Here is an 18,050-nt window from a genome sequence, read left to right on the forward strand (position 1 = left end):
TCCTGAGGCCTCCTGAGCCATGTGGAACTGTGAGTCAATTAAACGAAGAACAATCTTTGTAAATAAAAATTGAGTAAGTTTACCACCAAGAGACCTTCTCCAAGGGAATCTGAGGTACAATCATGGGAAACAAAATTGTTAAACTAAAACACTGGACAACTCCTTGAGTCTGGAGATAAGAGATCAGGGTTAAACCTCCTTCTTAATGATACTATGGACCTTTCCTAAGTTTAAGATACTAATTTTAGATATTTTTAAGTTAAATATAAGTTTTGAGAATAAAAGCATGGGTATAGAATATAACATCCTAACTGGTAGAAGGGAAAATATTATGAAATAAGAAGGCAAACAAATATTTAGTCAATCAAACAACTGAGAGAGAAATGAAACAGAGAGAAATCAAAAGAAGTGGAAAGCACAAAATAGAATAGCAGGCCAAAGTCCAATCATATAGTGTTAATATATGACAATGACAACAGACAAAAATAGACTTTAAAGCAGAAAGGCAGTCACTACAAATAAAAGATTCAATTAATTTGGATGACATAACAATTCTATATTTGTTTGCATATCATAAAATTGCTCAAAATACATAAAATGAAAATTAATAAAATTTCCTGTAACAATGTTACAGTGGGAGATTTCAATAGTGCACCCTCATTTGACAGGACAAAGGGAGAACCACAAAATAAATATTTTTATATTCTGTAGTTAGTTATCAAACATTTTCCTATTTATATAGTCTTCCTCTCACTTTTTCCTCTCCCAGTGCATGCATTGATTCCTAATCTTTACAAGTCCTTAATATTATTCAAAATAAGAGAAAGTATATAAAGTTCTAATGCTGGTTTCATTTATTCAAACACTAGGTATATCTACCATATGCTGGACACTGTGCTAGGTTCCTGGAAACAAAATAAGTAACAGATAAGGCTTCTACTTTCATGTTGCTTTTGTTAATATCCTTGGGTATTTTACTTAATTTTTTAGCTTATATTCGTAAGAATATAGTCTTGGTGTAAAGATTAAATAAGATTATGTATGTAATGAACATATGGAGACTAAAATAAGGCAACAAAAAGTAGTCAGTATAAAATGGATTTTAAAACGTTATTTCTTAAGTCTACTGTCTATCTTTATAACTTTATTGTAAATCAGTGTGAGATACAGTTTAAAATATAGGGAAGTAAGTTCACAAACTGTTATTTTCTAAAGCTAAAGCTAATATTAGGACTTGCTAAGGTAGAATTCTTCACTGGGGTGTTTATTTAAAAAAGAATTTCACGTAACTGACAGGAGGAATTGTCTTTATTCTTGCGTTAATGACAATGGCCTTCATGGATTAGAACTAGAAAAATAAATCAGACCACAGGGAAAAAGAATTTGCTGGTTTTCACTCAAGAGTATCTAGAAAAGTATACTTAGTACTGGAATAATGGTTTACCCCTGGGTTATACCACAGAATGAGAAATCCTACAAGATTATAACTCTTTTTGCTCTTATTCCATTCTGGAATTAGAAATTAACTTTCTAAATACCCTTTTTTTTTTTTTTTTTCCTAAAAAAATCCTGTTAGCTAACCTGGAAATGGACAAAAATATCTTGATTGCTGGAAAGTTATATCTCCCTAGTAAAAATGAACAGATTGCCCTTAAGTTTGGTTACTGGAAATCACTGTCAGCTGTGAAACACCCAGGTAAACTAACAAAACTAGGTTCCTACATGCAAAACAAATATCCTAAACTGTTTCCATAGGGCAGCCACCAAGGGAAAAATAAGAAAATTTTACTATTTTAGTCTAAATACTTCATTTTACATATAAGGCAACTGTGGTGCCAAGGTTGTGATTTATTAACCTAGTTAACAGCAGAAGTGGCACTAAAACCTGGATCTTCTAAAGTTTGATTCTTTTACCATCAAGCATTAATATCCAGAGGCATATATTTGTTATTTACTATGCTTTAAACATTTGTCTGTGAGTCAATGCTTTAAATGGACATACTACGTGGTGATTCATTTTCAGAGTAAGAATTTGCAGAAAACGGGAAAAAAACTTTCTGAATAATACAATTTTAATGCATATTGAGGCTGGTTAACTGGTTAGAATACTAGGTTAACAAGGCGAAATCCAGATCCAGATCAGCCAATAGCTTTTCAAACCAACATTCCTGACACTGCCACATATTGGATGGCTAAAGAGAACTCTTCACTACTGAAGGAGGGAAAGAAAACCTAGAAAAATAAACCATACTGAAAGAAAAAGGTTTTTGTCACTTTAAAGCTTCTTTTACTTTGAATGGTACATATAATTTCAACATTCTTAGAAATGGGCCTTCTATTCAAAAGAAAACTATTGCTAATTCCATGGCTTTAAGTGGAGTACTTCCAATCACTTCTTCTATCCAGAAAATCTATGACACTACATGCCAGTTAGTTTGCATACTTATAATTGTTTAATAAACTATTCAAAATTAGCATCTAAAATAATTATAGTTTGGACACAGGAAGGCATATATCTGGTGAGAACATTGTAATTTTCATTTTGTAAACTATATATTCAAGTAATAACTGAGCATTGCCTATACAGAACTGAGGTCTGGGCTGAAACCCAAAATTTGTCTTTTCCTAAATGCACCACTCCTTAGAGCTAATAAGAGGTCTGTCCAGATGCTAAGACCAGGTACTTCGAAATCTCCATCCTGCGCTTTACAGGTCTCCAGGGAAGTTAGAACTTCATCTTTCAGAGGTGGAGGGGCCTGACAGAGGCTTTGAAACCTATCGTGCAGCTCCTCCCAGGGCACATCTTGGGACTCAGTTCCAACCCAAATGCCTTTCTGAAGGTCATAGTGCAAACGCTGACCCCAGTCTGTTAGCAGACCCAGGTAGACAGGAGACAGTGCTGGGTGACGGCTAGTTACTAAAGTCAAAAGTCCGGCTGGGAGGGCGCGACAAAAGGCAGCAAAGACTTCCGAATTCCCCAGAAGCCAGTGGACTAGCGCTTGACTCCCCTCTCCATGAGTTTTGTGGATGCCGGGTTCCAATTCTTCTTGGGGCCGGGGAGACAAAGGCGGCTGCAATAGCGCCACCGCTATCACTTTTAGGAAGTTGTTCTTAGGCAAGCATTCCCACAGGCTGCTGAGAAAGCTGGTGGGACCCTCCGCTTCGGCCTTCCCCACATCCTGCAGACGCTCCAGCAGCAGCTCTGCCTGGGTCTTCATCAGAGAGTCCTCCTGGAGATTCGGGTTCTCTCTATGGCCGTTTAAACGCAGCAAGTGCACCGCGGACCGGCGGCGGGCAAGGCTGGCCAGGCTCTCTTGGAGCGTCTCCTCATTGGCGTCCGGGACGCCTGGGCCCGGAAAGAGCTGTTGCAGCAGGTGGTGACGAGCGGCATCCCCGAGGGCCCGGTTCTCCAGCAGGCGCAGAGAGAGCAGGACATCACAGCGACCGAGGGCCTGGAAGTTCGCCAATCCCGGAACTGGACCCCGCCCAAAGCCACCCTCTTGCCGCCACTGGTTGTGCAGCCGCCGCTCCAGAGCCGTGCGAATGCGGCCATGCCGACCAAACCGCCGGTGGATGTGGCGCAGGTAGCGCGCCCACTGCAGGGCGCGGCGCACAGTGGTTGGGTCCCAAGTGCTGACGTGGGTAGTGCAGGAGACCGCCAGAAGCTCGGAAAAGCGATCCAGGTGCTGCAGTAGGGATTCCATGAGGTGCGGAAAGGCCTTATTTCCGCTTTCAACTTGGAGACCGAGACTCTCTGCGTACTGATTGGGACATCTGTGAAATGATACGCCTTTCTGCAACGCTATTGGTCGAAGTGCATGTCAATCTCACAGCGGCTTTTTCCGGATTTCTTGACTCTGGGCAACTTAAAAGTCCTGAGACTTTTACTTTCGTTACACAAAGAGGTTCTTGGTGAAGGGAGAGCAGATGTAGGATATCCTAGCGAGAATTCCCGGAACCATATGCGAGATGATGCCAGTCATGAACGTCTCCGTGCTTGAGACTTCTTTCTCTCTTGAGACTCCGTCTTCTTTCGCTTTGGAAATATCCTTAAGTAGAAATTTTCTAACTTTGCCTAAAAGTAGAATCTGTGTTGAGGTTTTTCAAAAGTAACGCCAGAGACATGCTGTGACGTGAGGAAACTCTCTTAAATGAAATTTTAAGATCAATTTGAGAAAAATGTACTAAAAACGTACTGACATCCTATTAATACCAGGCACTATGCTGACCTCTGGGCTTTCACTTTGTCATTCCATTATTAGAACTGAAGCCTAGATTATTTGAAACAAAAAATAAACTTCAACATCAATAATTTATTAAAATTTACAAAGGAACAAAATTTTACTTCGCAATTGTACATTTTGTTTTTGTAATTTTTAGGGCAAAATAGCTTGACTCTTCTGTCACACAATCAGTTGAAGGAAAGGGCATTTAAGAGCATCGAACAATAATAAATATTTGATTAAATAAAAACTATGAGAGTAGGGAGGAGAAAGCCCCATGTCACTCATTGACGCATTTAACAAATATTTGTCAACTCCTAGGAGTTACATTGTGTACAAAATGCACAACGATTCTTACTAAAGTTGGTAATACAGTAACTCATTTGAGCTGAATTTCTTTCCAGTCCTAAAGACACAGCCAGAAGTATTCAAAAAAGTGAGGGAACAGTGTTTTGTACTTTAACAAAAAGGGGAAGAGAAACAAATTTAAAAGAGGGAAAGTCATTTTTCACTTATTAAAATAAGCGTTCCTACACATTTTAGAAAATAAAGCAGTCGTGTACATGCTGTTAATTCAGATTTATTCATTTATTTATTTATTTTGAGACGGAGTCTCATTCTGTCACCCAGGCTGGGGTGCTGTGGCGCGATCTCGGCTCACTGAAACCTCAGCTTCCTGGATTCAAGCAATTCTCCTGCCTCAGCTTCCTGAGTAGCTGGAACTACAGCCTCATGCCCACCACACACGGCCAATTTTTGAATTTTTAGTAGAGACAGAGTTTCACCATGTTGCCCAGGCTGGTCTTGAACTCCTGACTCCAAGTGATCTGCCCACTTCGGCCTCCCAAAGTGCTGGGATTACAGGCATGAGCCACCACACCTAGCTATTATTTGATTTTTGTTAGTTATCTCGAACTCTTATTTGGTCCTGAAATCATTATGTTATTTCATCCTAAGGATACCATGAATCTTAAAATTCTTTGTCTTGGCCACTAGAAACTTAGAACTAAATGTGCAGCTTGTGTTTAGCAAATGTACAGGCATCACTGATTCATTTATTCTTATATTGAACACCTATTACGATACGTAGTATGAGGTGCTACAGATTTACTAGTAAAATAAACACAGTCCTAGCCTGAACGGAGAAGTTCATCTTGTACCATTTAAGAGAGACATTATATGAATAACCTCAAATGTGATAGGAGGATAAAATGGAGAATGGTTACCAAGTCTTAGGTAATAGGAAGGCCTCTTTAAGAAACTGACTTTTCAGGCTGGGGACAGTGGTTCATACCTGTAATCCCAGCACTTTGGGAGGCCAAGGCAGGTGGATCACCTGAGGTCAGAAGTTCAAGACCAGCCTGACCAACATGGCAAAACCCTGTCTCTATTAAAAAAAAAAAAAAAAAAAATCTATATTAGCTGGGTGTGGTGGTGGTGTGGTGGTACACACCTGTGATCCTAGCTACTCAGGAGGCTAAGACAGGAAAATAGCTTGAATCCAGGAGGCGGAAGTTACAATGAGCTGAGATCAGGCAACTGCACTCCAGCCTGATAAAGACTCTGTCTCAAAAAAAAAAAAAAAAAAAAAAAAAAAAAAAAAAAAAAAAAAAAAAAAAGAAAGAAAGAAAAAAGAAACTGACTTTTCTGTTGAAAGCTCAAAGCTGAGTTGTTGAGAGGAGTTTTCAAGGCCACAGGAACCCTTAATTTTTTGCAGGTACCTGAGTTGAAAGAACCAGATCTACATAAGCAAGTGGAAAATGTCCAAAAAAAAGCTTTGATTCAGAATAGGGATGACAGTGTATGGCAAGAATTGTGCAGATTAATTTTAGCTTCATACATTTCTACTTATCCATTTAAATCTTGATTTTTAAATTCTTACTCAGGCATAGTAATGTATAAACTCCTACATATTTCACATTAGTCTATTTTTATTAAATAAAATGTCTATGAAGTTTCCCCCTCTAGAAGAAAGAAAAGCCTAGGATTTTAACCTATATCCTTGAGGCAGGGTGAGGAGGAACACAAAAACTTAATTAGAATGCAAAGCAGATTTTATATATTTTGAAAATTTTAAGAATGTTGCTATGAGAGACTAGATATAAACTGACAGGAGAGTTCTGGGAAGACTTTACAGAGGACTCATACTTGATTTAGGCCTCAAAGTGTTTGAACAATCATGGGATAGAAGAAAACCCAAGTGAGAGAAGTAATATAAGGTAAAATACATGAGAATACAAATGTGTGAACTGTTTGCCACGAATACCAAGACCAATCTCCCACCTCTTGGTTATGATCCCCAAATTCCTGAAATACAGTAAATTGGGAAAGAAAAAGGCCAAATTTCAGCAGATTTTTTTTTTTATTTTTTCTCTTATTTGGTGAAGTGTCCAAATATTACAATATCCTTCATGAGCACTAGCGCTACCTGACTTGGACAAAGCCACAAACTTTCTTTCTCTACTGAGCCCTACACTGCACCTGTGCCTTTGCTGAAAGAAGCTTCCCACAGTCAGTTCTGGGACTCAAGGTCTGCAGTCTGGATTCTTTGATCTCCCAGGGGGCTCCCTTGATGTGGTATAGTCCTACTTCCCCTAGGTGTAGGGATTTCCGAGGGCCAAACTACTGTGAATCCTGCTGTGCTCTTCTGGTTCTAGCCACCCAGTGGGGCTGCCATTCTCCAAGATGGTGCTAGGGAATGTCTGGAAGGGATCCATGATAGGACCTGTCCTCTAATCTCCCAGTAGTGGGTACCAGCAAAAGCCCTGATGGGGGTGGCAGGGGAGTGATATAGATTCTGTGAGATTTTCTTGGTTTTAAATAGCCTCAATGTGTCGGTATTCTCAAATGCCAGCTGTAGTAGTAATATACTGGTCACATAGATAGACTCAAGACCTCCTGGTTAGCCAGAGTGATGGAGGCAGTGGTGCTAACTGAGGTCATCCAAAAATTTTCTTCCTCAGGGGAGCTGTGTTTTTGTGCCAGCAGATGCTCTAATGGACTGTGTCAGTTATCCTCCAGCAAGGAGGTAGTGCTTGCAAGAGTGTCAGCTGCAGTGATAGTGATGGGATTTGTGCTTCTCTTATGTTACCTAAGGTAGGTACTCTGGTGTCTCAGGCAAAGGGCAGGGTCATGGAACTTCCCAAAGTCCCTGCCCTTTGTGTTAAGATACTAGGGTAGATGGAGGTACAAAGCCAGGTGGTGGCTGGTTCAGTCAGGTCCCACACTCTGGCCTCCCACATGCCAGCACAAGCAGCAGCTTCAGTGGAGATCAAAGGGCAGTTCTGTGGCCTCTGAGGGAATGTTCATGGGAGGAGCATAGCTGCCTTTGTCCTGCAGAAGAATCCACTTGTCAAGGCACATCTCATTTGCAAGTGTTCCAACTGCAGCAGCTAGCTGAGTTCCAGATAGTCTGTTCTCAGCACTCAAAACTGCCCCAGGCCATAAGCCTTCCCCACCAATATCGGAACTGTGGCTTTCAGGCCACACCCCTCCCTATCTACCTGCAAAGCTGGAGGTGCCAAGGCCCTGTACCTGTGGCTATATCACTTCCCACTTGTCTCAGTTCTCACCAAAGTAGTGCGTCCCTGTTGAAGATTATACTGTGAATCTCCATTGGGAGCTTCTTTCAACCTGTGACTACTGCCTGAGTTAGCTGGTTGACTCCTGTGAGATCCCCTGTGAGGTAGGATTTGGGATGGCTTTCCTCTTTCCCCGCCAGAGTCTGGGAGTGCATGTAAAGCATGTTCTGCTGCTGCTCTTTCTCATATACTCCTCACCACTCACTAAATCAGCTCCAGTGGCAGATAGGGTTAAGGCCTTTCTCTGTGGCCTGGATTGCCAGGTTTCCCAATGAGAATATATATCATGGAGGCAGTCTCTCCCCACTCACACTCTGAGGACTCACAGTTTTCCACCTGGCCTATGGATATATCATGGAAATGTTTTGACCTATTGGCAGTCACTCTGAGAGCAAATATTATGGGTATTGATTATACCAATCCCAGCCAGTTTTCCACCTGGCTTAGGGTGTAGGCTGCTGCCCAAAGCTTCTTTTTTTTTTTTTTTTTTTTTTTTTTTTTTTGTCTATGGTTTTGTTTTGTTTTGTTTTTTCAGTTTTCCTGTTAAATTCCTGTGTTGCTTCTTGGAGAAAAGTTCCAGCATGAATCTCAACACAGTATTTTATCTTTCGAAGTGGGAAAGACATGCTATCAATGCCACAAATCCACCATTCTGGAAAAACAGGAGGTTGTATTAAATTAAGATGTCGTTCAAACCATGGGATTTAGGAAACATAAACAACTAAGGATCAGGAAAAGATGCTTTCACAAACAACCTATCTCATGGGCCCTAATAAGGATTAAATGGGGTAAGAAAATTTACAAATTTTGAAGCCCAAATATTCCACAGATATCTCCTTCCCCAAACCAAGAAAATCTCAGAATCACAAAGAAAAACTGGATTAAGACAGACCTCAAAGAAAACGTGTTTGGAATTATATAACCTTATATATATTACCAATCTTTTGTTGTTGTTGTTGTTGTTGTTTTGCCAGTTTCAGTTTTACTTTCTTTTGCTTTCATCTAGATGTACCCAACTAATACAAGCCCTTTGGAATACTGTGTGGTACAAATACTTAGTGAACATCACTGGCTATTACTGTTGTTGTTATTAATATTATATAAGCTTCCAAAGTGTACATCTTCCCATGTCTTCTTCCTATTCCACCACTCCCAAATATAAAAGGGCAACCACTAACATCTTCATGGGCTACAGTGGAGGAAATGTTATCAAAGACACAACTTGCTGCTGCAGCATGTACTCTTGGTCCTGAGAGGTTTCTCATAAAATCTTGTCCAATAGTGTATTAAGACTTGAAAACTTGAGTTGATTTCATTTTCTATATTAGATCTAATTATTATTATTATTATTATTATTATTATTATTATTATTATTATTGTTTGAAACAAAGTCTCACTCTGTTGCCCTGGCTGGAGTGCAGTGGCACTGTCTCGGCTCACTGCAGCCTCCCCCTTCTGGCTTCAAGTGATTCTCCTGCCTCAGCCTCTCAAGTAGCTGGGATTACAGGAACCTGCCACCACAGCCGGCTAATTTTTGTATTTTTAGTGGAGACAGGGTTTTACCACATTGGCCAGGCTGGTCTCGAACTCCTGACCTCAAATGATCCTCCCCAACTCGCCTCTCAAAGTGCTGGGATTAAAAGCATGAGCCACCACACCCTGTTATTATTTTAAGAAGTGAAGAAATTATAGGGCATTATGCAATGATGGACCAATGAAAACAAGTTACTCTGATTCTTTTTTTACTCTGAACAATATTATAGTCCAGGACATGCACACTCATTATAGCCCTATACTTGATGAAACAGAATTTCTTTATATGAACAAGTAGAAATGGACTCCACATCTTCAGACAAGTCAGTCATAGAGGGCTTTTTTCTCATCCAGAAATCTGCTTTTTGGGAAAGTTTTGACCTATTGGCAATCACTCTGAGGGCAGATATTATGGGTAATGATTATACCAATCCCAACTTGACTACCTCAGTCAAGTCAGGGATAAGGGTAGGCCTTTCTATATGCTTTGTAGCAGCTATATAGAACAAGCTGGAACCATGTTTTTACAGAGATTTCTAATAGAAACTCTTCACCTATGTTTGCCATTTTTGTGGTATTGCAAACTACCTTCTGGAAAAAAGGGATTGATATTGCTATAGTTTCAATGTCCTCTCCAAAACTCATGTGAAATTTAATTGCCAATATAATAGTATGGGAAGGTAAGGCTGTTAGCAGGTGATTAAGTCATGAGGGCTTTGTACTCATATGATATCAAGTAAATGGTTAGTTAGCACAGGAGTAGATTTCAGATAAAAGTAAGTATAGATCTATTTCCTCTCTCTTTTTCCCTGTTTCACCATGTGTTGCCTTCTGCCATGTTTTGAAGCAGCAAGAAGTCCCTCACCTTGGACTTCCCAGGCTCCAGGACCAAATCTTTCTTTCTAAATTACTAATTTGTGGTATTCTGTTATAGCAGTGGAAAATGGACTGAAAAATAGATCTTAGTGGTATTTACTTGTAAAATCACAATTTCTTCATTTCATTGGTTTCCCCTACAAAAGAGGAAAATCGTCAAATGAATTGTAATGGATAGAAGACTTTATGCATGTAAAATCTGATGATTCGGTTTTCAGTCTTGCATCCTATGATATTATAACTATTCCCTGATATTTATTCCCATACGACATATTTTAAAATATTAAATTTATATTTTCATGGGGAAAACACACTAGGTTTACCTTTCCTACCATTAGAATTATTTTCGGTAGGCCATAATAGACTGTAAGTAGACAAAAATTGTTGTGGGTCCTAAGCATGTTCTACTCAGTGTACAGCAGAAAGGGTTACAAATGTATGCCTGAGATATTGATCTCTTTTGCCTTTGGGGCATATGATTGAGGTCTGGGAAGTGGGTGTCATTACTGAGACAAAAAGAGATCTGATAATTCATCCTGTGGTCCTTCTTTAGATATTGATTACCACCTGGACATCTATGCATTACCACCTGGACATCTATGCATTAGCTGGAATGGGCATACATTGTAATCCATCACAGACAAAGGGCCCATGAAGTTAGTGGAAAAATTTCAGATGTCCAAGAAGGACATAACAGAGCCTAGTGAATTCAGAGGAAGGTAGTGGAGGAGGAAGTAAAAGATGGGGCCTCCTTACTGGCACAGATCTGAATGATGGCCACAAATCTGTTTTCACAAATTTGAGATACATCTTTTTAGTTGCAGTGGGTGTGATTTTAAGTGGCTTTAAAGCCAGCAGCAGAAAGACTGCTGTAACAATGCATGTATATTCTACAAATTAGAGCTTCGCCAACATTTTGAAATATGTGATATTAAAAAATTTGCTTGAATTTTAAATTTATTTGCATCATTATGTAATGCTTAATATTTTATTGCCTTCATAAGGTTAGAAAAGAAGAGCTTTTATTTAAATATAATTTCATTTCTTATAAACTTTGAATGGCTTTATAGACATTCGCAAAACAATTTTACCTATTTTATCAACAACATATCAAATCAATGGAGATTCTCATGAATATAAAGAGACCTTGCTTAAAAGTCTTGATCAGGAATTGCTACTGATCATTTCAAAAATAAAAATCAATATAAAAAAATTGCATTCACGAAGCAAGCTTAATTTCTCTCTTAAAAACTTGAGAATTTAAATGTTGGGGATTTTATGTAAATTGAATATTTAATCACCTGTATTCATATTATCATACAAAGCAAGTGCAAAAGAAATGTTTTCACCATGTATGTATATATGCCTCTTAAATGCTCTTTGGATGACTACCTGTGCTTCACTCTGAAAAAGGTTGGAAAGTACTGCTCTAACACAGGCATTCTAACACAGTTAGCTAAGAAAAGGGGCAAAAGAAAGGGCATTGTGATTCAAATTACTGTCCTAAATTTGTGTAAATAGGACTGGGAGAAAGTAAGTTAGCTAGTTAATCCTTATTTGTTCTTCCCTCTTAGCTTTGTCTGTTTCTTCCCTTTCTCCCTTTCTTCTGAGTAGAGGAGTGAACTGATCTTTACTGACCATTTTCAGCCTTGTTCCCTTGCCCTCCGGCGGCTTTCTTTTGAATTGACTAAAGGGAGACATTAGCAAGCAATCAGGAGGACTGGAGAAGAGAGATGAAAGGTTTTTATTTTCCTAGTCTCTGCTAAGGTACCAGGATTCCAGTTCGTTCTTCTAGAAGTCCTGTAAAACACCCCCCACATTGAGATAACACATCTTACTCCTTGCAACCTTAGGGGCCTCCTGATGTTGTTAATTCCTGGCTGCCTTAACACACCTTTTTGATTTCCTTAACCCTACCCATACTTCCATAAATATACTCTATTAAATTGTCTTCGAAATCCCTGCTGAATGTGCTCTTGATTCCTGCCAGGAGCTTGACTGACAGTTGCCTGAACTGTCATCCATTCTTATTAATATAAGTTAGTGAGTCATAATATTGTCAATCAGTGTGTTTTCAAAAAATGATGAGTAGGCTAATCTAGTAATTCCCAAATACTTGTCATTGCCATACAGTGTTGCCAATCTATGACAAAGTCATCATTGCTGCAGAAATAAATGAAAAATATATGACAGAACAATGTGAAGTGTTTTCATAAAAGTAATGAATTAAGTTGAAGGGGAAAAGTATTTCTTATAGTGTGAGAAATGGTGGAATTATTTGTAGATGGACTGAGATTGTGAAGACCTTAGAATAGCTTGCTAAATAAGAGAGCCTGTGTTCAATTGACATTCCAATTTTATTGAGAATTTTGAAACACAAGAATCATAAGAGCATACCTGTTATAAAGCAATGTAGAGTATTGATTACTACTAGCTGGAATGACTGAATACAAATGAAGGATCACTGGAAAAATATTGCAATAGTCCTCATGAGCAAAATGATGGCTCACTACAGCAGTGGCAGAGGAAATATTAGGAATCTTCAGAGAGTGATGCTCAGATTTGAAAATTTTGATTAAGAATCAACAAATCTTAATGGAGAGAAAAATGAAAAAGAATATTCTGCATTTTCTCATTTACGTGATTGAGTGAAGTCTCTTTATCTTTGGAGTCGAATTAGTATTAATTTAGAACGATGCCAATAATTAGGAAAAAGAAAACAAAATTCATAGCAGAATGTTCTGCTATGGAAATTCTTATAAACTTGTGGAAATTCTTATAAACTTGTTTTTTTAAAGCCCAGACTACTGTCATTCCTCACACTCTTTAATATCCCCTGGATAAGAAAATTACATAATATGACAGATAATGAGTGGGTACTAAGGTAGGCACAAAATGTCCAGAAGACATCTGGGTTTCTTTTTTTTTTTCCTCAGCAATCTTTGTCAGCTGAAAGTTTATTTTATTTTGGCAGTGTCTTGTAATTATGTTAAAAATGACATATCTGAGAATTTATACAGAATGTAAAAACAAGATAGTTCTATCCGCTAAAAAATGATTTTATGTTTTGGCTAAATTATCAATGTTTTATAGGTATCCAATAATGTAGAACCTTATCTGTAGACCCATTGCCTGCTCTATAGTTGGGTTCAAACTGAAGAAGGAAAAGGATGTTAAAACAGCAGCAAGACCAACATCTGCATAGCATTTAGTTCTCTTACTCTTCAGTTTGAGAGACTTTCATGACTTCTTATTAGTCAGTGCATAGAGTCTAAAGTCCTACGTATGTTTTTATTTTTATATTTTGGCTCCACTTTATCTCTTTGGTTTTGATTTCTAACTTTTTTTCTAAATAACTTTGTATGATAAATTTTGACTAAATGAATAATGGGAAAAGTATAAAAAGCCTCCAGGTTTGCTTGGTTGATTTTATTAATGCGTGAGATTTAAAGGCAGACAGACTTGGTTCAAACACTACCAGGCAACATCTTGAATTCATGAGAGATGAGCTATTAAAAACGTGGATTAAAATATAAAAAAGGAAGAATTTAAACAAGAAATTATCCTCTTCCTTAAATAATCATCAGTCCAATGCCCAGAATCTGAGCATTTAATTTGAAACTTCTTGTAATGCTAATATTCAGAAACTACTTAAATACTTGAATTAGTTCTGCTGGAAGGGACTTTTATGACTTTTACCATTTTTACACTTTTTGCCACTGCTTTGTATCTGTTTTGAAAAGAAAAAAACAAACTATGTTAAGAGACAACAATGGCATTTATATTAACAGAAATTATTTTGAAACTACATGTTAAAACCCAGATATATTATAATATAGTATAGTATAGTAATAAATGGGAAGAACTTACTAAGTAGATACTTGAACTAAATAAACTAAATTTATTTTAAGACTTTATTTTTCTCTTACAATTGATTTTTTTTCTAATGTTCAAACCACAAAGAAAAAAATATGGATCAGGCTCTGTTTTTACCTTTGAATAAGAAGCTGGATTTCATGTAGAAGAGTTCTGTAATAATGTCTGGATGCCTTTATTTTTATCCAACAGTTATCAGTATATTGTTATAAAAGTACCTGCCAGGAAGGAATTTTTTTTTTTCCTGGTTCAATAACTTTTTAAGTGTCTGTTGTTCCCATTTTCAAATCTCCAAAACTTTTATGTGAATTCTTTTGGCACATTTTTTTCATTATTTCCCAACCTCCCTTTTTTTCTGGGTGGCTGAAGTTTCCAGACTTACAAACCAAAAGGTCTTAAGAGAATTAATATAAAAAATAAAGCTAAGAAAATTGAAAGCAAAGAAAAATATGCATGTACATTACCTGCATATAATGTAAACTCATTTTTAATTTCCTTTAAAAGATAATAGATTAATCTAATTTTTCTTATTATTTGTTCACTAAGTAGCAATTATGATGTAAAAGGTATCAGGAAATTTCTTTTTTTTAATCACTTCCAGACATAATCTGAGTTCTTAGATTGGGTTCGTCTGTTAATATCGTTAATGTCAAGGAGCGTTTTCCCCAGAGGTTCCTAGCATTTCAAAATAAACTTGCTGAAATAAGCCAAATAAGTGATTTTTTAAAAAATTGCAATATCACAGAGGCATTTTGTTAGAATGTAAAAATCCTTTCCAGTATTGTATTTATTAGTTAATTACCAAGTATAAAGGGAGGCTTTACAGAGAATCTAAGGGAACAGAGAGGTATTTGAAGTCCAAAGTACTATAGCTAGCATTTCTTTTCTCTTTATTCTTTTGAATAGATTAATAAATGCTATAATTTCTGAATTTGCATATATTATTTAAACAGATACAAGTGAAAGCTCCTACTTGTTGTTTTTGTTTTTGAGACATGGTCTTACTCTGCCACCCAGACTGGAGTGCAGTGGTGTGATCTCAGCTCACTGCAACCTTCCACCTCCTGGGTTCAAATGATTATCATGCTTCATTCTCCCAAGTTGCTGGGAGTATAGTTGTGCACCACCACGCCTGGCTAAATTTTTTGTATTTTTAGTAGAGACAGGGTTTCGCCATGTTGGCCAGGCTACTCTCGAACCCCTGGGCTCAAAGTGACCTCCCTGCCTAAGCCTCACAAAGTACTGGGATTACAGGCCTGAGCCACCACTACCAGCTGTCTATTTCTTGTTATCTTGGAATACAATATGTCTTCACTTTCCCTCTTCGTGATATAAATAGAATTGTCTATTTTATTGATGCTGTACATAGAGAAGGAGAAGTACACAACAGAGCAATATCACTGTTACTAAGATGTTGGTTGTATGTGGATCCATTCAAAGATGTTTTGTATTCCATAGCCAATTCTGCCTATCATAAAATGCCAAGAGTTTAGAACAAATCTAAATAACTGAGAGAATTATAGGGTAGAAGGAGGAATGTAGCGATAATAATAAAGGCAAGGCAAGATTTAAAATATATATACATATATATATATACATGTACATATAAAATAAATTTATCAGGCCAAATTTGTTATTTAATGGGATATATTGAGAAAATTTTCAGAGAGATGTTGTTCTAGGTAATAATCTTATTAAAATATTACAGAGTTAGGGATCACAGTCAATTATATTCCAAACAAAGAATGTCAAATTTTATAGTGAACATTTTTGTTAGTCAAAATTGTAAATTTTGAATTGTGACATTATACATTTTTTTTTCTAGTTCTGATAAAGTTTTCTGTCTGGGTATTCTTAGTGGCAATAAGCAGTAATTGTTTTATTTTCCTTATTTACCAGGAGAATATCATGTAAAATCTGTAATTCTATATAATGAGAAGTTATTAAGGGAAATGCTAAGTTCTTCTCTAGCTCTCTGATGTGATCATTTTAATTAGTTTGTTTACAGATTATAGTTTTTTTAAAAAAGAGAGCTTAATTTAATTTTAGCAGAATGACAATGTCTCTATAGTATGCTTTGGGATCAGTTTACCTTTTATTGCCTGTAGTGGCTGCCAAATTTTCCCTTTTTATGCTCTATAACACTTGAAGTCTTGAATTCCGAGTATTTTCAACTTTAAATTTATCTATGTGTTTTTGAATTTTGTAATCTCATTAGATATATAATCAAGGAACATAAACTCTGAGTGTTAATCTGATACCCAGATGACTGGGAGTCGTAAGGACTTCTGACAGCATTAAAGAAAATATGCAACTAAAACTTTTAAAACAAAAATCTGTTTTTGGAAAGACAGAGTATTTTAGAAACAGAGAGCAATATGACATTTGCTCTGTTATATTGTATTTTTATGGCATTTCTTTTAGAATTTAATCCAGAAAGCAAAGCCTACTTCATACACTGTCCACAGTAAATGACTTAATTAGGTGATATTGACACACAGCTTGCTTTGTCATTATTAAAAAGTTCTCACCTTCCATCTCTCTGTCTTCTTTTTTCTTTTCTTCTCAATTGCTCCTCCCTCCTTCCTTCCTTCTCTTTCTTCCTTCTCTTTCTCTTCTCTTTCTTCTTTCTTTATCTCTTTCTTCTTCCTTTCTCTATCTCCTCCTTTCTTTGCTTCCTTTCTCCTTTCTTTCCTTCTTTCCTCTTTGTTCATCTTCTTTCCTTTCCTTTGCTTTCCTTTCCTTCCTTTCCTTTTTTTTCCTTTCTTTTCTTTTCCTTTCCCTTCTTTCCGCTTTTTCTTCCCTTTATGTACACTCATTTGTTTCTATATGTGGTCAGAATAAGAGTCATCAACATTGCAGAGTACAAATATTCTCACATATAAGTACTCAGAAAAAGTATTCTCACATATAAATACTCAGAAAAAAAAAGAGAGCTGTTATAATTTAGTGTAGTATAGGAAGAATTCAAACAAGAACTGTGCCTCAGGCAAGTTACTTAACTTTTTATTAATTACATTTCATTGTGAGGACTCAATGAAACCATGTTTGCCAGGCATCTAACACAGTGACTAGTGCATTGCCTATGTACAGTTAATATTAACAAGTAGCAAAATAACATAAGTAGCAAATATGGTGAAAAAGGTATCAATAAACTTTCTTGTTTTTAATCACTTCCAGACCTATATGAAAACTGGAAGAAGAAAAAATGTGAGCAAGATGCATTTGGGAAATAATCCGTTTATTCTTTCAATCAATACTTTTGAACCTGTACTTTATGCTATACTATGCTCTAGCGATATAATAGTGAATATAATAAGAGCCTGCATTAGCAATACCTAGTCTAAGAGAAAAAAAACTTCAAATGGTGAACAGTCACAGTTAGGATTGAGACACTAGGTGTGGCAGTTTTAAACATGGCTTTAGAATTATTTGACACTCCTTGACTAGACAGAATGGACTTGTGACTGATTTGATCAATAAAGCATAATAAAAGACACACGATGTAGCTTCTGAGGCAAGATCCCAAAAGGCCATGCAGCTTCTACCCTTTCTACTCATTCTTAGGCCCTCCTTTAATGATGCTTTCTCTGGGAACCCAGCCTCTATAACATAAGAAAGTTAAGTCACATGGAGAAGCTTCAGTCATCCCACACCAGGCACCAGATATGTGAATGGCAAAGCCCAAAGATTATTTTGATTCTTGAACGTTCAGCTTTTCCCACCTGATGCCCCAGGCACTGTGGAATAGATATAAACCATCCCTGCAATACAGCGCTTTGTCTGACTCATCTGATAGAATCCATGAGCAAAATAACTTGGTTGTTGTTTTACATCACTAATTCTGGGATGCCTTATTTTACAAGAGTAACTGGAGTATTAGGTGATGCTTGAATAGGAGTGCTTAATTCAAAACTAGGCTATAGACTGTGAGGTCATTATCACTTAATGGTCCAGGGAT

At 37.2% G+C, this 18,050-nt stretch overlaps 1 protein-coding gene across 1 annotated transcript; it reads right to left on the reverse strand.

Moving 5' to 3' along the window:
- Nucleotides 1–541: 541 nt before the first annotated feature.
- On the reverse strand, nucleotides 542–3,988 carry FANCF (FA complementation group F). The gene has a single exon (XM_017525929.2). It carries the CDS (start codon nucleotides 3,702–3,704, stop codon nucleotides 2,580–2,582), a length of 1,125 nt encoding a protein of 374 aa, XP_017381418.1. The 5' UTR covers nucleotides 3,705–3,988; the 3' UTR covers nucleotides 542–2,579.
- Between the last annotated feature and the right edge of the window lie 14,062 nt (nucleotides 3,989–18,050).

Source organism: Cebus imitator, unplaced genomic scaffold (genome assembly GCF_001604975.1).
Source record: "Cebus imitator isolate Cc_AM_T3 unplaced genomic scaffold, Cebus_imitator-1.0 Scaffold39, whole genome shotgun sequence".
Classification (NCBI taxonomy): Eukaryota; Metazoa; Chordata; class Mammalia; order Primates; family Cebidae; genus Cebus; species Cebus imitator.